At 38.4% G+C, this 20,640-nt stretch overlaps 2 protein-coding genes across 2 annotated transcripts; both read left to right on the plus strand.

Annotated features, from left to right (window-relative positions):
- The first annotated feature begins 8,438 nt into the window (after positions 1 to 8,438).
- LOC139149392 (acetylcholinesterase-like) lies at positions 8,439 to 19,040 on the plus strand. Its single transcript, XM_070721124.1, has 4 exons — positions 8,439 to 10,022; positions 12,321 to 12,511; positions 16,561 to 16,778; positions 17,656 to 19,040. Exons 1-3 carry the CDS (start codon positions 9,469 to 9,471, stop codon positions 16,746 to 16,748), a joined length of 933 nt encoding a protein of 310 aa, XP_070577225.1. The 5' UTR covers positions 8,439 to 9,468; the 3' UTR covers positions 16,749 to 16,778; positions 17,656 to 19,040.
- On the plus strand, positions 8,525 to 9,433 carry LOC139150592 (acetylcholinesterase-like). Its single transcript, XM_070723029.1, has one exon. It carries the CDS (start codon positions 8,525 to 8,527, stop codon positions 9,431 to 9,433), a length of 909 nt encoding a protein of 302 aa, XP_070579130.1.
- Positions 19,041 to 20,640: the final 1,600 nt, after the last annotated feature.

Here is a 20,640-nt window from a genome sequence, read left to right on the forward strand (position 1 = left end):
ATATATATATATACATATATATATATATATATATATATATATATATATATATATATATATATATAATATATATATATATATATCGAATGCCCCCCTGGAAAAACCCTTTGGGCCGCTATCGCTAGTTTTAACAATAAAAAGTCCCCTTAGCGACTCGCGTAAACGATGCAAAAGGCCATCAAAATATTGCAAATATGGGGTGATCACTTATATAATCTCATGAATTCTGTGAATATGTGAAGCATAGTTAGTAATAATTTCACTTGACACCATTTCCTATGCCGGAGAGACGCTTATAAGCGTTGACCAAATTCATAATGTCATCGGCAATCTTGCCATGGGGAAATCACCGGGCAATGCTGGTATCGGGGTAGAGCATTTTGCATTACGCGTGCAGTAAATTGATAATTCATCTTGCAATGCGCTTCTCTTTGAAGTTAGTACTAGGCTTTGTCCCCGAAAAAGCTCGCAAATGTCATTCTTGTTCCTTTGGTGAAAAATGTCGAGCAAGAGTAATTACCGGCCGATTGCATTGACAAGTGTATTATCCGAAATTTTGGAGCGTGTTCTGCAAAACCGTTGCGAAACACAACTTGCAACTCCTGATTACCAGTCCGCTTTTCAAAAGGAAACACTACCTATCTCTTAAAAGAAACTCTAAGATATTATAAGAACCAGATATTAAGTGAAAATCTTCACGTGTTTCACTATACATTGCAGTTGTCTGTTAATTGCAACTTTTGCCACAAGTTTGCAACTTAATTGAGACTACTATGATCAACATCATGAACAATATTCAGTTATATTTATCACAGTATCTTTAATATATATAGCATGTTTTGTTAGCTTTGATTAAGTCTAGTCAGATATATCCCTAATTATGAAAGTTCATTTCATAAGCAAATTAGTTAGTTAATCTAAAATGCTAACACAACTTTTATGTGTGTTAAATCACAGTATCTCAAATGTATGTAGCAAGTTTGGTCACTTTTGATCCAGTATCCAGGTATATATATCCCTAATTAGAAAAGTTCATTAAATATGCAAATAAGTTATAGCTGAAATAAAAATGCTTAATAACTAGTGTCTCCCAGTTATGTCACATCATAGTGTCTTCAATGTACATAGCAAGTTTTGTCAACTTTGATCAGTCTATTCAGATATATATCACTGATTAGGAAAGTTCATTAAATATACAAATCAGTAATTGACCAATCTGAACAACTTTTATTGTTATATCACAGTATCTTCATTGTACATAGCAAGTTTCGTCAACTTTGATCAAGCAAATGTAGATATATATCCCCAGTTAGGAAAGATCGTTAAATATGCAAATTAGTAATTAACTTTTGCTAAAATGCTCAATGTCTTTAAAAATGTTATATCATAGTATCTCCAATGTACATGGCAATCTCATATCATAGTATCTCCAATGTACATGGCAATCTCATCAAACTGTGTGAAGCCGTTGTTAATATATGTCCAATTTTTCTTCAATCATTAATTATGTGAATAAGCATAATATATGCAAGCCACATCCTCCAAAACCTAACAATTCTTGCCATATGTAAACTGAATCTATGTACCAGATTTGATTCTGATCCGATAAGCCGTTTTTTAGACATCGCCCCAAAAGACAGACAGACAGACATGCAGACAGAGACACACAGAGACATCGCTGAGACATTCAGGTAGGTAGATTTTACAGACATACATACATTATTGCTGCCGGGGAGAGCTTTTTCTTACCATGCAAATGATTACATTCTCCTTCAGTACGACGACAGAGCTACAATTTCTCCCACGAAATTGAATTTTTACAATCAGTCGTACCATCAAACTCTGATTTTGTCCAGTTTAAAATAACAGCTGCGAAACAGTTTGTAGATTATTGAACGTTTTCCCTTATTAGTCAATTTCGCTTTCTCGGCCTACTCCCAGAGGCATGCATAAACTTCCTCCTTCGATCAATACAACCAGGTCCTGCGGATGGAAGTAAATGTACAGACGACAGCTCATTTCGAGTGCAGAGCTAAATTTAGGGGTGTTTTTGCAATAGTTTGACTAAATACACAGAACGAAGTAAACTTCACTCATTTTGCATTATGTCATTCATCAACGGCAGGGTTGGGGATAATCAGACACTGACAGCGTGTCGCCTGAAAGTAGAATATGCCAGATCGTATTCTCATCGTCAAAATTTTACATTTTTTCTTGTCTACAGCTTGTGGACTTATTTTGAAGCTCTAGGAGAAAGTAAAGTTTTCACACTCTTAATGGTGTGAATGTCATAATCTTCCATATAGAGTAAACATACATCAATATTAATAAATTTGTTTTTCTGGTACCAAAATTTGCATGGTGGCCCCCTCATTTTTAGTCCTGCTTCATTTAGAGAATGGTTAAAAGCGTTCTTGAGGAAATTTTGAGCAAAATATTTTAGTCTTTCAATTGAGTGGAATATAATACCTTAATAACTTGCAACTATAGGGATTCGTTAGATTTTAAGGATAGGGATATAGTACATGGCGAGATATCCTCAAAGAAAACCTGTTAACTTAATATCAATAGGTTTATGTTCTAATCTTCACTGGCGCCTCCTTCGCATAGATAGACACAGTACGTCAAGGGACAGTTTGTACTCTGCTATACACAAGATGGATTTTACGTGCAGAGATATTTCCTCATACTATGATTGAGGGCGGTATACGTTTAACGTCCAAAATTGATGTCAGCTGCATCGTTCTGCCTTTCGATAGAGTTGATTGTTATTCGATTTTATAGGGAGAGAGAGAGAGAGAGAGAGAGAGAGAGAGAGAGAGAGAGAGAGAGAGAGAGATGTCGGACAGACTCTGGTAGAGGGGAGAAACGGGTACTGAGAGTAAATAGAGCAAAATAGAGAAGAGGTATACAGGGGAGGGCCAGAAGTAGACAAATTAGAATGACGGTCATATACAAACAGATATAGACACTATAAATATACAGGTGGTCAAACAAAAAATAAAAAAACAAATTCAGACCAATGAATTCAAGGTTTAAAATAAATTACTTTCAAAAAACTTGCATATCGGCGGAAGAATCGAATCTTATTCTGCTTTATGCTGAATGGCTGACAGATCTACAGAGTTTCAAAGTCTGTCACTGGATTGGTGGCGCCTGTCTACTAATGTCAATAGCGACAGTGACGCAGATGATGCATTTCTCAAAATAGAGAAAAAACATGGAGCAGAACGAAAGAGGTGTTGACAGTAGATTTCAATATTTGCATTTCTGGAAAGTAAAGATCAAGATTAAATTTATTTCGTTTTACCTTTTACTTGGGTTATTTTGCTTTTTGTCCTGATTTTTCATTATCATCTTGTCAAACAAACTTGAAAGTGTGCGTGAAATTCGGCACGGTCGAACAGTATAATAAGTATTCAACACCTTCAATTTACTGTTGTAATTTCATAGCACCGCACAGGCTAATTTGATATTATTTGTGTTGATTTTTCTAATTATGAACAAAAATTAATTATGAATATTGATAAATTATTAATATGAAAGTTACGGAGTAATAAAATCTTGCTTTTTTATAAACAATATCGTCTATTTTGTGTAAATATCTTCTGGAAACACCATTTTTGTTATAATTATGATTATTCATAAATTATGATTCTGATAAATAAAATCATATTTTGCACACTGTAATCTTCTTATGTAAACAACCCTCTGAAAACCCTTATTTTGTTCACAATCTATGCAAAAATATACAAGTGACACCATTACCAATGTTCAGTCTACGGCGAAAGTTACGTAACTTTCGCCGTAGACTGAACATTAATCATAATCATAATTTATTGATAATCATAATTATAACAAGAATGAGGATTCCAGAAGATATTTATACAAAATAGATGACATTGTTTGTTAAAAAGCAAGATTTCATTATTCTGTAACATTCGTATTAATAATTTATCAATATTCATAATTAATTTTTGTTCATAACTGGAAAAATCAACACAAGTAATGTCCAATTAGCATGTGGGCACCGCAAAACAGCCATCCTTCTCGAAAGACTTCAGTCATATATCAGAGAAAAACGTATGTAAATGTTTGCTAATTACACAGGGCAATCTCAACAAGTCTGAGAAAGAAGCCAATCCAGGTTTGAATAGTCACGGTCCCTCTAGAGGGACTGTGGAATAGTACAGTGGCGGAGTCTTATCAGTGCACCTCTGATGTATATTATGTTAAAAGATATTTGAGCGACTGCGAGCATCAATTATGTAGATCCACGAACAGTAACCATGGCGACGATACAGTGTCAGCTCGTAAAGCCAAAATACTTGCCGCGATCGGTGTAAAACCATCGATTCAGTGTGGACTTCCATACAAAGGTGGAATGTCACTCATGGCAGTTACATGTAAGACAGAGTGTGTCTTCAGGGACCTTTTCTGTTGAAGGTATACGCTTTGGGAGGAGGAGGAGGAACGTAGAAACATTGATATTGCGTAGGACGTTTAAATATATTCATTGACGGTAGCAGCGTGTTACAGGCCTTACAGCTGTGCTATTTCCCTACACTGAGGCTTGTGTGACCTTCATTGATTCTGGTGATTCTCCAAGTGACCTGGATCTATATGCCGATCCCGATTAACCCAAAAGTTCCTAGCGGATGTCTGTATCAAAGTAGGTCACAATACATAATGACATTCGTTGCATGCTTCGCCATAGACATAAGCTGTTATAAGCGACGCTATTCAGGCTAAGGTAAGCTAAATACAGCAATCATTTCTTATTTTTATGATTAATCTTATCCTGGCGTGTTTTTAGGATTTTGCTTCAAACGTAAAAGCTCTGAGACACCATTCGGGGATAGATATTCGGCCTCCCAAATCTTTACAATACTTTTATGGTCTACCACTTTCGAGGGGGGGGGGGGGGTCATTTTGAAGCTCATGAAGTAAACAGAGTTTTAACCGGAAGGAAAATTACAGTAACCCCAACAAAGTAACACAGGTATGGCGGCCATTTTGAATTTCAAATATCGGTGATATTTCTCTGCTACTAAAATTTGCACGGTGACCCGAGGTTTTTATTCTCGATTTCGAAGGGAATGATTCGAAGTTCTTTCGCGGAAAGTTTGGGCAAAAGTTTTAAGTCTTTCAATTTCGAGGCGCGTATTACTACGCACCCATGTAACACTTTTCAAGGCCAAAGTCACAGATTTGCTTTTGTTGACATTGACTATCTACAAGGTTTTAGTATTTTGGTTTCGTTCGGAAGTTTATCAAGTTATAAATCAGCGTTTCCATATACAAAACGTATCTTGAACTGTTCACTATATCATATTGTAGCCTCAATCGAGGATGGAGCTATTAAGGTGGATCGCACCGCAAAAGTAAAATTATCGCTATTTTCTTAGAGTTGTAGGTAGCAGTGTGTAGACCAGAAATATAACGAGAAAAATGGCAGTTTACATTTTGAAATTTGCAGAAAGATCTGAGAACAATATTTCGTACACTTCGATTTTTGTGCAACTCACGGCCCGTCACTGTTATATATAGTTCAGGCCTCCGTTTACAGCTCGGAGCTGGTTCAAAACTGAACATCGTCATTTTCTCTGCTTGTAGATTCTCAAACTTTCCTCTACAAATGAATTTAATACGTAGGAAGAAATGCGAAGGTTTCTGACCAAGCATTTAAGATGCGTCGTGATATATTTCTAAACAGACTGAATAAACACTCTGAAAAACTGCTGAATCAGCAATTTTTCATGGGTTTTTATGTACAGAAATAATTTAGCCAATTTTCATTCATAAATCTAGCATGGTGCCACTACCTTTTGATGTTTTTTTTCAAAAGGGCTTCTTGTACTATGTTTTTGTGCTACATTTTCCTGATTATTTTTATGCAAGTCAATGGCATTGGTCAACACTGTGCTACCCACGCATAATATCCGCCTCATTCAAAGGTAATAGGTCTTTTTTAATGTACGTTGGTTGTAAGACATCCAATGATGCATCGATGCATGCACACAATGTAAAGTTCTGCGTTTCAGACGACTGTTTAAGTCTTGTGAAGAAGCCTCGTGAGGATGTTTTCTGTGTTCCGCCATCTTCCATAAATGCTACATTACGGTGCTCTCTCTCTCTCTCTCTCTCTCTCTCTCTCTCTCTCTCTCTCTCTCTCTCTCTCTTTCTCCACATACTCACAACCCACTTGCTCAGTCGTAAAGAACTCGACCTATGACCTCACATATGAGCAAAGCGTCGCGAAATAGGACGTTCTGCTATTTTTTTTTTAATTTCAGTTTTGTGCGCGACGTACTCACCCTCTTTTCATTCGTCATATTAACACAGGAAACAAACAAATTGTTTGGCTTTTCCAATCTGTAATTGTAGATTACGCTGCCGTGTCGTACTAGTGCCCAGTGATGTGCCTGACTTTTGATTTAGAAATGTTTACTTTCCAAAATCATCCCTTTCAAACTTTGTGGGAGACAGCTAATCAAATTTACGCTAGCTAACTAGCTAAATTTGTGCTTTCTTAAATGTTTGACAATTGATGTAAATGTACGTGATGAGAACAAGGTGTTTGAAAGAGCAGATGTTAACAAATAATATGATATTGGAATTTTATCCAAGTGATTATTTGTAAAGTTAAAAAGTATTCTTTGAAAGTTCAAACTTCAAATGAGAAATTATATTCCAATCGCAGGGAGAAGGTCAATGTTTTTTGCGCATGAAAATTAGGGAGGGTCACTTTTTTTACAAACACTTTTAAGGGTCATTATTTTTTGCGCATCGTCATTTTGTAAAACGCCGCCCCCTGAATATCTGTCCGGTCCCTTATGGTGGGACTGTCTTTAATTATTTCAGAAGTCAAAAGTTATGCCACATGATACTTCAAAATGTCAGCTCCACTGCAGGGACTTAGGGTGCAAAGGGTTAATCAATCAAATCAGATGAAAAATTCGGGGGTCGTCAATTTTACAATTGATGGGGGATGGGGGTCACATTTTTGGTGACCACTACCTATTTGACTTACAGATTGCTATATGGCCGGTGCCACATGTGGGGCAGGATGCGCTTACTATTTTCGAAACACCTGGCATCACTTCTTAGCATTTTGACCAGGGGTTCATATATCTTTTTTCATGAATTTGACTTCGTTGTGTGTATCGGTGCTTTACTGTCTGTTCTGTGCTGTTTTGTGTCTATGTTTATAACTACACGTAGTGTATTACGAATTTCGACTTAGTGTTATTGATTACGGATTGGTATGATTGCGATTATTTTAGAAAATCAATGTGGAGGGGGGGTCGCTTTTTGCATTTCATCTGTAGCTTCAGTTCCATCGACCCCACCCCCTCCCCGTAAAAAGAATGCTACCTTAATGTTCTAGACATTGAAGTGACATGTCGCCAAAAGGAACTTTTTTGAAAGAAAAACGTTACCAACATATCATTGTTAGGTAGCCACGAAACATGACACAGCTAACTCAGTCTCCACCAACCTGAGACTCGTGGTGCCATGTGACTACATCTCTTTTGTGGAGAGGCCGTGGCTGGTTTTCTATGCTGCTGATAATAGCTGGGAGCGACCGGGGGCGGGATCAAAGGTCAAAATCGTGGAAACAGATCCAGCCTGCATTTAATATGACTTTTGCTTAATCCATGCTTTCCTGATATTTGCTCAGTTTTCCTTTCGATAGAGGGCATTGTGAATAAACTCTTGATATTTCCGGTGGTCAGGATTTTGTGAGATACATTCTGTACACCTGCATTGCATCGTTCCGTAGTTATAACATTTCCGTGGCTGTCGATACAATTGCCTTGGATACATACGGTTCATTCTATGCCTGAAGGTGTGTCGAGACTATTTTCAGCTTCAAAGAGCTTCTATTTTGCATGTCACGACACCGGCCTACATTAGGCGCTTCACCTTTTCGTTTGAAACAAAATAAACCTAGCGTGACTTCAACAATAGTTCCAGAGTCACGTTTCAACTCTCACTGCGACTATTAAAAGTTCACAGAGAATACCAAACGTGCAGCTTTAAGATCGGCAGCTGTTTGAGGACGTATTTGGTGCAACTCAACATATGTAACTGGGACACCGTACCGAAAGGTAAGCTTTCAAAAAGCTTTCTTTTTGTATAATGCCCCGGGAATAGTGGCTTTTGAAGACTCTTTTGAAAAATAAAAGAATAAATATACTCTTGACAGCGGTATTGCCGAATTTGAAAGACATTTTTGTTGATGGTCATACGTACGGCTCGAATAAACACGCCTCTCTTTTGAAAAGTCTTTTTCATCGGATCAAGTATTGATCGTAGAAGATCAAAGGGCAGCTGAGTCTATTGGCTAGTCAGTGACCCGTCATCAACACTGTAGAGAGAAAGGGGAGTTAGGTATTTTTTTCAGGGTTTTTTCCCGCTTTCTTGTTTCAGATGCTGATTGTACAATTCTTGCGCGGGTAAGGCTAGATACACACATCGTCTACAATCATAAACGCCGCTTGAGTTTTTTCAGTGCACCATGATTTCGTACTTCCATCTTCTGCTGCTCCTCTACATGTTGACGTGCATATGCTTCACGCATCAAGCAGACGATGTCACTTCGGAAACCCTCTACGGCAGACTGCTTGGCAAGCGACTGGAGGTGGCCGCCGGATACGTCGATGCTTTTCTTGGTATCCCGTATGCTGATCCACCGGTAAATGATTTGCGCTTTACCCTGCCCAGGTCGACTACTCGCCACTGGGAAGGAGTACGGGACGCCACCGAGTATAGTCCCCCGTGCTGGCAAATGGCGGACACGGCACTGGGCGATTTCGCCGGCACAAATGTTTGGAACTCCGCAGAACCGTACGACGAAGATTGCCTGTACCTCAACATATGGACACCTTTCCCGCGACCACCGAAACCCGCCCCAGTAATGTTTTGGATTTACGGTGGAAGCTTTGTGGACGGTGCTGGGTCTCTGGATATTTACGATGGCAGTACTTTGGCCGCAGAACAAAACGTGGTTGTTGTCACGTTCAACTATAGGCTACTTGCTTTCGGATTCCTTGCCCTTCGGGGCACCAATGCACCTGGTAACATGGGACTATGGGATCAGGCAATGGCTCTGCAATGGGTAAACGACAACATAGGATATTTTGGGGGAGATAGAGAGAAGATAACTATTTTTGGTAATAGTGCTGGGGCTACAGCTATTGGCTATCATCTCTTATCTCCCATTAGTCAAAATTTATTTTTAAGGGCAATCTTACAAAGCGGAATTCCTTACATGTCAATTTTCAAGCCGGTGACCTATCAAAAACAAAGACATTTGGTGAAATGTTTGGCTTCTAATGTTGGCTGCCTCACATGGAACGAAACACGGTCCCCCTTCAACGCAACTGAAATATTAAATTGTCTCCGGACTGTTCCTCCTAAAAAATAGCGAATTCTATAGTTGGCACGATCAATGTTCCAGTGATGGACTACAGCTTCTTTCCCGCGCAGCCTGAAGCGATTGTCGGACGTAGGGGTATGAAAAGGACTCAGATAATGCTTGGTGTAAATCAAAACGAAGGCATGTCGAATTTGCTTCGCCTGGTCTCTGGATTTTCCTTGGAGAGTGACAGCCATCTGACGATGGAACAGTTCCGCGGCGCTATTGAATATCGTCTGCCGTACGTTCCGTCAGACGTAATTGATGAGATTCAAAACGAATACACTGACGATGATCAAGACTTAGATGGCGCAATTCTACGCAATTTGGCAGACGATATTTATGGAGATTATGACTTGAAGTGCCCGGCTATTGAGTTTGCTGATGACTACGCCTTAGCTGGCCAAGACGTGTACGCATACGTATTCCGACACCGGTCAGCAGCTAACCCCTGGCCAAAATGGGCAGGCACTGTTCATGGAGATGAGGTTGAGTTCATATTTGGATTGCCAACTTATAATGAAGAGAACGTCTCAGAAGAAGACAGGGAAATGAGCAGAAAAATGATGAGGCTCTGGGCAAATTTCGCACGAACAGGGTGAGTATATTCTGAGTTACGAAAATTAGAACGACAGAATGTACAAATAGTATTCCCGAGGGTAGTACACGAGCTATACAAGCGCAATACAGGAACAAGAAGGCTGTATAGGTATATCCCGCCAGAATCATTTCCACCATCACATGTTGTTTTAGAAGTGGGTAGAAAAATTGGCTGCAGAAGTGGGTAACACTTTACTTGTTTCTGAGAAGTGTGTCGGATCTCAACCGTGTTTGCGTTTACCCAGATACTGAAGCTGTTGTGAATATTTGTTAGGCTGCGTTCACAAAAAGATGAGGAGCTAGAGGATTTCGGTAATGGAGGCCGGGGGGGGGGGGGGCTGAAAGTTTTTGCACTTCCTAAAGGGGGACCTGAAGGTTTTTTGGTTCCCTTTTACCTGTACATTTATCAATTCAAAGGTTTGTCAGGTAATTCAATGAAAAATGAATAACATTTTAATGTCATCCAATTGTTCTAATGTTAATAATAATTTTGTTACATTTTATGACTTTTATTTCGTAAAAATCTAAACATGTATGATTTTTAGTGAAAAAAAACCAAGTGGACCTAGCAATTGGGCAGAAGCTGCAACTGTTTATAATTTTTTCAATATTTCTATGCAATATATCAAATACAGTTTCTTTACTGTCCCCCTACAGCATTCTCAAACACATAACATTCAGTTTGTCGACAAAGCCTGTATATGTAAATATGTATTGGATAATAATTGAATTAGAGTCCAGAGTGAACGTCATTTGTCGATGATACAAATGCACGGTACACATACACAGGCTGTGTTGGCAAGCTGAATACTGAACAGTTCAATATGATGTAGGGAGTAGAAGAAGAACACAACTGTTGTATAATCTGTACAAAAATAGAGTCAAAATAATCAGCTTGTGCCTTGCTACTGCAATTTCACTGTCACTCCATATCAGCAGTGACAGATATAGCTCTGACTCTGATGTAGGCATGGAAGAGTTTAGGTCAAATGACGCTCATGACAGTGAAGATCAGACCAGAGAGCAACACATGATATGGAAGACCAGGAAACTTGAAAGTTATCAGGGATTTTTGAATTCTGGCATATGAGAATAATCAAATATTAAAGAAAAAAGATGGTATCACAATGCTTGATTGTCTAAATTTTCACATCCTCATCGTAAAGTAATACAACAGTAAACCATTGAACTGAACAGTGAAAACTCTAATTTAAACGAAAGAATCTGTGATTATTATTTTCCACCAAATTTGCCATTATTACACACAAAATTTTAGAGATTAAAAAGTTTATTTAAAAAATGGGATATTTAAACCGTCGACGTCCAGTATTGTCAATTTTTCAATTTTGAGCAGCATCTAAGTCATATATGTCTCTTACTTTTGAAAAAAAGAATTTTGGTTGGTCAATGTACTCAGTTTATCACACTTTGCCAAATCTAGCCAGGAATTCACGATTTGCAAAAAATTCCCGTGATCGTCATTTTTGTGTGCTCTTCAGCAGGTGCCATTGACCTCGCCAGAGTTGGATTAACTCAAGTCGGCTTAGACAGATTGGGGAATCCAAAAAATCCACTGGTGCGTTTAAAAATGAAACAATTTAAAAACTTGCCTTATAGGAATATGGCTCCTACAAATTGCTTATAACAGGTAGTGTCGAACATCTGCAAGTAGAACTGCTTAATTCATTTTTTCTTTGGGTGCATTCCCAATAAATGTGCGGCTATGTGGTAACTTGAAAAATTTAGTAGGCCTAGATGGGGACTTGAAAATTTTTGAGGGTTCAGAGGGGTGGGTCTGAAGAGAATAAGATTTCGATCGCAATTCCTCTAGCCCCCCCCCCCAACCGTTATTTGTTGTGAACGCAGCCTTAGTAGCGAGTACATTTTCATTGACAAGGACAGCGTACCAAAATCCGCTGTACGTTGTACAAAGAATAATAACCGCCACGAAAGTTTACTATGTCGGACTACCAAACTAGTTTTGTTCTTTTGGAAACTCCAGGTTTGGGCTAATAGGGCTCTTTTGGAGGCGTTGACCTTCACGTTTTCATCGGCGGCAAAATATCTTCGTCAGCTCGTTCTGCGTAATGTATTAAAAAGACAAGCGTTTGACAAATGTGAAGGCAACTCCGGGCGACAAATCGTTTATCAACAATAATATCTCTTATAGAACACACTGCATTTGCATTTTTGCATAAAGAATACGAAAATATATATGTTTTATAAAATAGTGTACCGTGGTTATAGCTATTGTCCCTTACCTATGACTCTACTCTGCTATTTTATCTCACCACAGCGATCCAAATGATGCCAAAACAGAGTCCATCAGTGTAAAACAGTGGCCTCCTTACAACTCATACGACCGTGCCCACCTCGTGTTACAAGAAAATTCCCCGGGCACGTCATACGTGAGCTATGGTGTCGGAGCTGCACATTGTGCCTTTTGGTACAAAATGGGCCGTGATATTGAAGCTAGTAAAGATTCCGGTAAATTTTAATTACGTTAATTCTTATAGATTTTCAATAAATGTGTAGCCTAGCTCTCCCTGTCAAAGCCTAAGATACCGACACTGCTTTCAGTCACATGGCCTATTTGTCAGTCAACCAGTCTGTCTGTCTGTGTCTCTTTGTGCCAAACGGTCTAGCCGTCTGCTTGGTCTGTTTTCATCGGTTAACCTGTCATATCGCAAAAGATATGATAGTGCCATTCTGAAAATAACTTCTGGTCAATAATGCCCAAATTAGGATTAATTGTGCAAGCCACATCCACCATCAACTAATTAGTTCTAACCGTTTCAAGACAAAATTTATGTACAAGATTTGATTCCGATCCGATTGACGGTTTTGAAATGCATAAAGTCTTTCAGTGTCTCACTAAATCCGTAGTAAGTTTTATAAACTTTTGCTATAGTCCTTCCATTCTATGTGAATAAAAAGGAAATCAATGTTCGTTAACTGTGTAAATTAGTAATTAGCGAAAGTAAAGAGGGCTAAATGACTTTCATTTTGTTATATCATAGTATCTACAATGTATATAGCAAGTTTCATCAACTTTGATTTAGCCAACCTAGATATAGCCCCAATAAAGAATGTTCATTGGCAATTTTCTGGGTTTTAACAAAAGCTTGTTTTTCACGCTGCGTTTCAATACTCTTCCACTCAGTTCCGCATACTTTTAATAGAACGATGTGACGGTCCAAAAATACAAGATCGCCAATAGTTTATTCATCACGCCCACATGTTTGAAAGACAAACTCCAAAAACCAAATCAGAATAAAAGAAGTGACGATTCGATGATATGTTTACTTGAAGAGAATGTTTCCAGCAAATTTTAAGAGATTTAAGTTGTATTGTTTCAGTATGAATACGATGAATAGAAAACAAAATATCGCTGGCAAATTCACAGCCAATCAGTGCCAAGGTTCAATGGTGATTGACGATCCGCTGGAATCCGTCAAATCAATGGCTGCATGTGTCTTTAGCCCTTCACGGTTGGGGTTCTCGAACCTGATGTAAAATTAACCATCGGTATGAAAATTTCAAAATAGATAGCTTGATTCTAGCGGTTTGTGTTTTGCTTACAGAAAACTATGCAAAACGTACACTTTAAGGCCATTGTAGGGGCTATTTTAAACACTAACCGTGTAGTACCTTGTTTTCAGAGTTTGTCATCTTTTTGTTGCAGTAGATGGTAAAATGCAGTGCAGGGGGAAACCGGATATTCGATTGCCATGGCGACAATTTCAGGGTTAAAAATATGAGGAAATTTGTGGCAAAGATATCTATTGAACGAAAAGTCATACAACAACCGAATTTTTTCTGTAGCATTCAGATGTATATGTATTACAATATAAACCTAAATCTATGACTGTATAAGATGTCAATATAAATTAAATCATAGTCATCTCGGTAAGATTGAAAAATTAATAAATTTCACAACTTTCCGTCAAGTTTCTACTATGACATGATTGGATGACCTTGTTTTTTGAAGTTTATTTTGTAAAGTATTTAATTTCACATATGTTGGCTGATTTTCATTGCATTCCAACCATTCTTTCAAGAGTTATTACTGCCACAAGAAACGAATGCAGTACAAAACACAATTGTTAGGAGTATTGGATTGAAATGTTTACAACATAAAGGTGATACTCATACTTCATGCAAAGTTTACGACCTCAAAAATGGGTAGTGGACAAGTTTAAATTGTCAGTTAGAATTCTATTTACAAAAGCCTGGTTGTAATTGCTTTCTAAGTGAAAAATGAACTGTTAATTATCAAAAAAACATTGATTTTATAATCAGCATGATAATGAAATTCATGTGAGATTTTTTACTTGTTATGTATATGGACACCATAACGTCTAATATGGTTTTGTTTCTGGTTTAATTGCTATACCTGAATGAAAATCTTCATATGCCTTACAGTAATATCCACACAAAATATAAAACAGAATCATTTGTTGCAAATTTCTTCCCGATTACTCATTGATCTGGCTTTTTTAGACTGCAATTAGTCTCAAACTCACAATTTCCACAACGCCATATTTTTACCTCTGAAAAAGCTGCTTCAATAACAAGCAAATGGTCACTACTTCATACATGATGCCATAACTCAACAAAGTTTTTAGGCAATCAAAATAGCGATTTACCTGTTTTGAATATATAATTAGACTAAATAAAATTGACCAGGGTCAGTGGGAAAAAAACGCGATTTTTCTCGATTTTAGTTAATATTTTTTGAAGAATGATATAGCTTATTTGAAAGTATACATGTCGAGGGTGACAATGAAGGAAAAAAATAAAATTAGATTTTTGAGCATTTTGACCGACATTAGCCCAGACAATGGCCTTAAGGATTAATAGAATCCCACACCCTAATGGGTTGGGATGGAATGTCTCACACGAGTTGGGGAATTCTGTCTCACACGAGCCGAAGGCGAGTGTGAGACATGATTCCCCAACGAGTGTGAGACATTCCATCCCAACCCATTGGGGTGTGGGATTATTTTCTCACGTCCCTCCAATATCTTTAGAAAATTGCATTTTATTGTGGTAGGTTTTATACTATCAAAAACCAGCACCCGCGCGATTGCTCTTGTTTCATTTGTAGCATTCCGCAAAGAAAAATGAAGTTCCTTTCATTGATGAGATACCCAAACACGTTAACATGTATATTACCGATATGGCAATTTTGTTTTGTTGGTCAGCCACAAAATTCTCCAGGTCATCTGAGGAAAATGTTGCGAAACAGCTCTGGTGGCATCTGTTGATGACATTGCGTGAAAGCTGTCGTCTGCTACAGCCTCGTGTGCAAATGGCTCGCTCATCGAAGTCTTTCGCTAACTGTATCGCTGTCAAGTCAGTTCTCTCCAGAAAATATGTCGACGAGCGTAAATAGCCGATAGGTTTGTAATGGCCTGAATTCTCCCGTTACAACATAAAAGCGGTCATCCTCCGTGTATTTGTTGCCGACGCCGCGCTGACCGTACTCAAGTCTAGAACAACTGTTCACTCTGCGGTTCAGTTGTCTGTCCGCTAATATAGTGCCAGTTGTACATTACGCGATGTTCTATTCGTCAAATAATTCGTACAGAGAACTGGGCGCTGAGCAGAATTGACCAATCAACATACGTTTCACATACGAGGTGTTCGTCGCGCAACAATTACAGAGTGTGAGAACAAATTGTTCTCACACTGTGTTCTCACACTCCAGCGCACTGGGGACGTGAGAATTGCATATGTCGAAAACATGTCTCCAGAGCACTGGTGACTCTATAAGTACTAATTTTTTTTGGCTTTGAAACTTTGAAACGACGTAAACAATCTATAAAGCAGTGCAAACAGACGCCCACTTTTACCATCTCAAAACATTCTGAGAAGAAATACGAGGAAATAATGACACAGTTCTTGTGGTCCTATGGGCGTTACATTTCATGATTTATTTATTTGTTTGTTTGTTTGTTTGTTTGTTGCATTTACTGCACTACATCTTTTCTGATTAGTGGCTCATGAAAGGAAAACCACAAGAAAGGATCATAGCGAGAGGAAGAATGGAGTGAACTGTAAAACTGTAGATGTTAGAATTATTTACTTCCCTAGGGCGGGCTCTATTCCGATTGCTTTAAAGGGCTGTCCATTTTCTACCATTGTTAGGAACTATATTCTTTAAAACGTTTATTTAATACTGTTCAGCTCTGTTCAGACCGTGCACTCTTTTTGTTGAACATAATTGTTCTGTCTACCCTTTTTACCAGTACTTCGACATTTTCATTATTTTCCCGCCTTAATTCTCTACCGAGCTGACGGCTTTCTCAACAACAAGATCGTTAAGTACAGAGAAGTTACAGTCGACAGTGGTATCGAATATCGTGCAGTGCATTGCTTATGTAATGGCTGACTTTTTCATGCACCATTTCACGATGGTTTTATTAAGAGGCACAAAAGAGCAACTTTGTCCCATGAATTTTGACAAAAGAATACCTTGTTGGTACTGTTCGGCATATTCAGGCGACTGCATATCTTCTCTGCATTTTCAGACTTCCCTGCATCGAAGTCTTGTTATGGGACATCACCCTCATCGTCAATAGAATCAGCAATATCTTCGTGGCTTTCGGACCGCCTCGCTGCCACTCGTTCGACATCGGTGGCAGAGACACAGTCTTCATTGTGGACCTTACTAGTTTCGTTTATGGTTGTATTGGTCGGTGGAATCTTCACGGAATGAACCCCCTCCATTTTGGCTGCCTCGTCAGAGGTGAGTTCAAGATTCATGTGACCTGGGAAATGGTGAAAACGTCAGCTCGAACCGATGGAAACTCGGGTATTTTGTAGTAGAGGATTAATAAAATTGGGGATAGTATTTACGTAACGACATGGATCTCGTAAATGTACTAACAACAAGGACAATAGTAAACAAATATAACAGAAAACAATCACCTGAACTAATAATCAGTACACTTTATTTACCGGGACAAAAACTTAATAATGCGATGAGTTTCTTCTCATTCTTTGCATACACCGTAACAGACGCCAGGTGTTATCTCTCTCTCTCTCTCTCTCTCTCTCTCTCTCTCTCTCTCTCTCTCTCTCTCTCTCTCTCTCAATCTCGTCAGCTTGCCGTCCAGCTCATCGAGCAAACTCAATTCACAATTTCAAAATGTTGGATCGCTCGGGTTTACCTTTATCAACACTATCACTGCATAACTCGTGTATAGTAGGGGTGAACCACATTTTCATCAAATCTTAGGGAGGGGAGACGAGGGGTGAGGGTGGTTGAGAGTATCTCTGCCGATACACATGAAAAAAAACATTGAACGGGTTGTTATTTGCTTTATTTCTTTATTGTACACGCAATACTGCAAATAGACTGCATTCATAACACATCTGGAGGGGAAGAATTCACGGGAGAGGGACTTGAAAATATCACGGGTATGTTGCGGGGCACCTGGAAGGATTTGCGGACTCGAAACAAGACCATCTCTGATTGATATGAAATATGTGTTGGATTGTCAATATTTAAGCATGACCGAAAGAACAAGCGTGAAATTAACAGAACTGAAAAACAATTTCTGTCGCTGATATCGTCAGTATTACGCGATACTAACAGCAAAGTCTCTTTCAATCACTTCCAGACGCAAGCCTTCATTATAATCAAGGCGGAAAACCATGACATCAGAAATGTGGAAACATTCTTTTGGTGATACACGGAAATCAACGCCAGAAATAATTGTCTGTGGTCATATGCAGAAGTTGCCGATGGCGTGCATATGCCGCTCGGAAGTTGCGCAAGTCGAGTCGGCGAATTCCAAGCCTAATGATCTCTTTGCTGATCTCGTACCATGACATTGACCATGGATACCGTGTATGTCAAGGGATTCAGTAGTCAAAGACCGAATCGGAACCAGATATAAACTGAAAATGCTCCTGTGTTTCAGTAATTTTGTAGTTGTCTGTAAATTGAAACTTTTGCCACAAGTTTGCATTTTTACTTCATATCCTTGTTCAGAACTGTAGTCTGCAACACACGCTTACAGACAACATTTTGGCGCTTATCGAGGTCGTAAAGTCCTACAGAAAGCTCTAGATTTCTTTTTCAGCTTCAGATAATCGAGAAATGCAAGTATTTCAAAACCTTATCATTCGTGATGTCCACCAGTTAAGCAGAAAATGTGATAAGCGTCACTCAGTCACTGCACACAATTTCTGAACAGTGTGTCATCTTCCATCATAGTATACTCAGGATAAAGACTATCAAGTATCAAGTCATTTCATTGCAATGTCAGTGTCTATCAAACTATCCTTTGTCAATAGGTATTCGGTATTTTTTATCAGAAAGTTAATTTTTTAAAAACATTTGCATCTTGTGTATTTAACAACTATTAAATTTCTTTGTAAAATTATGGCCGCGAGAAATTGCTGATAATTTTTTTTCAAAGATGGACCTGTTTAAGAGTGCATTGAACTCAGGTCACCATTACAGGTTGTGTCCGGTTTGCGATGCTTAGTGTGACTTGTGCACTGCAAAGCACAACACGACTAGACAAGATGTCGGTTTTATTTGTAATGCAAGCTTTCTGAGATGAAAAAACAAAGAAGGGTAATTAGGCCAAGAGCTGATCCTATAATTACGCTGGCTCAATCATTTCAACATAAAGATCATGAACATTTTGCTGCTGTGGAAGAATATACTACATGGAGATGCAGTTTGGCTATTCAAATCCTACAATATTTTTAAAGGGTGAACATCTTGTTAGCACTCATATCGAGGCTATTTGTGAAAGATGAGGTACCACCTCAATTATATGAAAACCGAGCACTTTTTCATGCACTGAATTAACAAAAGGGGCGGTATAGTCACTTGAATTTCAAATACAGATCGGTGAATTTGAGACGGTTCGCTTCACCGGTATACATGATTTATCGTTGACTCCTTGCTTTGAAGTTTTAATTTTTTTTAATAAAGATTATGGAATTAAATAGCTTGAAGTTGCTTTTAGTGAAGCAAGTGTAAACATTTAAAATGTAAATATACGAAGTTTTCTGTTTCAGCTTCTCCATGGAGGCATAAGAGGTTAATAGATATTGACTGAGAATCGATAAGAGTGATGGACAGGGAGTCAAGGAGGAGAAGACAGCGGATTTGTACAAAAATACTTCCCTAAAATCGATAGCTCTCATCACATCGATTGCAGCATCGTGGTTCTGATAACTATACGTCTGATTAAAATCAGATGTAGATGGCGACGCTTCCGCCCTCGCTTGCTCTTTGCTGTTCTCGTTGGCTGATAGTCTCCTCACTGCAGCAAAGAAAAAGCAAAGGTGGAAGCGTCGCCATCATCTGATTTTAATCAGATTGGATACATAGGGCCTATATCAGAGTTGTTGTAAATACAACGACCGTACTATGCACGAGAAGCAATGTGGGCTGACGATGACACGGGAGGAAGTAGGTGAAAGAGTCGTTGATGTAGATCAGATGATGTAAACTACACAAATGTTTCTAAATATGTATGTATGTATGTATGTATGTATGTATGTATGTATGTATGTATGTATGTATGTATGTATGTATGTATGTATGTATGTATGTATGTATGTATGTATGTATGTATGTGTGTATGTATGTATATGTATGTATGTATGTATGTATGTGTGTATGTGTGTATGTATGTATGTATGTATGTATGTATGTATGTATGTAGTGTGTGTGTGTGTGCGTGCGTGCGTGCGTGCGTGCGTGCGTGCGTGCGTATGTATGTATGTGTGTGTGTGTGTGTGTGTGTGTGTATGTATGTATGTATGTATGTATGTATGTATGTATGTATGTATGTATGTATGTATGTACGAATTGAACGACCAGCAAAGCAAGTATCAATGGCTAAGTAATTTGGCTCATTATCTATTCTTTTGTGGTTCAAGTTACTTTTTACTAAGATCGTTCCAGTTTTTGCACTGTGGAAGCGAGTTCTAGGGTTATTATGCAGCATACTTGCAAGCAGAAGAAGATCGCTTTACGAATTTCCAAAAAAAAAGGATATTTGCGAAGGGTTCTGCTGAAACTCGGTAGAATGATCTCAGACCTGTAAGGTACGATGAAAGGGTTGGGCAAAGTCAATAAATGGACATAAAGACATAGACAGAAGAAGCGATCTCGCTCCTACTGCCTATGATAAAAGTAATCTTACGGTTTAGTTAAGAAATTATGTCTTTTCTGCTATGATTGGAAATGCTTGCACATTACAGGCAGGTAAGATCGTGATCATCATCATGAACAACATCATCACCACCACAACCAATTTTAATTCTTCAAAGACCGCACTGTCCATCATCTGAATGCGTTATTGGTTAAAGACTCCCATTAAAACAATCAAAGCTTCTAGCATCCAAATTTCTCTTGGTCGTGAGTTCCATAAGCAAGCTACAAAAACAAAAGAAAAAAAGGGAAAAAAGAGAGATTTGGTACTCTAAGTAACTTCTGCAGGCAGAAATCAGATATCAACATATTCTAAAAACAAATACAGACCAGACACTTTCATGATTTTCTGTAAATTTAGCACGTTTTTGAATCACAGATACTCTGTTTTTGTCTGGTTTTGTAAGATATTTTGTCTCATGCC

This window comes from Ptychodera flava, chromosome 14 (genome assembly GCF_041260155.1).
Source record: "Ptychodera flava strain L36383 chromosome 14, AS_Pfla_20210202, whole genome shotgun sequence".
NCBI classification, from domain to species: domain Eukaryota; kingdom Metazoa; phylum Hemichordata; class Enteropneusta; family Ptychoderidae; genus Ptychodera; species Ptychodera flava.

What these genes read in the sequence shown, in the direction of transcription:
- LOC139150592 (XM_070723029.1), top strand. Translation starts at nt 8,525, where the DNA reads ATGATTTCGTACTTCCATCTTCTGCTGCTCCTCTACATGTTGACGTGC.
- LOC139149392 (XM_070721124.1), top strand. Translation starts at nt 9,469, where the DNA reads ATGGACTACAGCTTCTTTCCCGCGCAGCCTGAAGCGATTGTCGGACGT. An exon ending in GCAAATTTCGCACGAACAGG is followed by an intron (nt 10,023 to 12,320) that starts GTGAGTATATTC and finishes ATCTCACCACAG; the next exon opens with CGATCCAAATGATGCCAAAA. An exon ending in TGAAGCTAGTAAAGATTCCG is followed by an intron (nt 12,512 to 16,560) that starts GTAAATTTTAAT and finishes CTGCATTTTCAG; the next exon opens with ACTTCCCTGCATCGAAGTCT.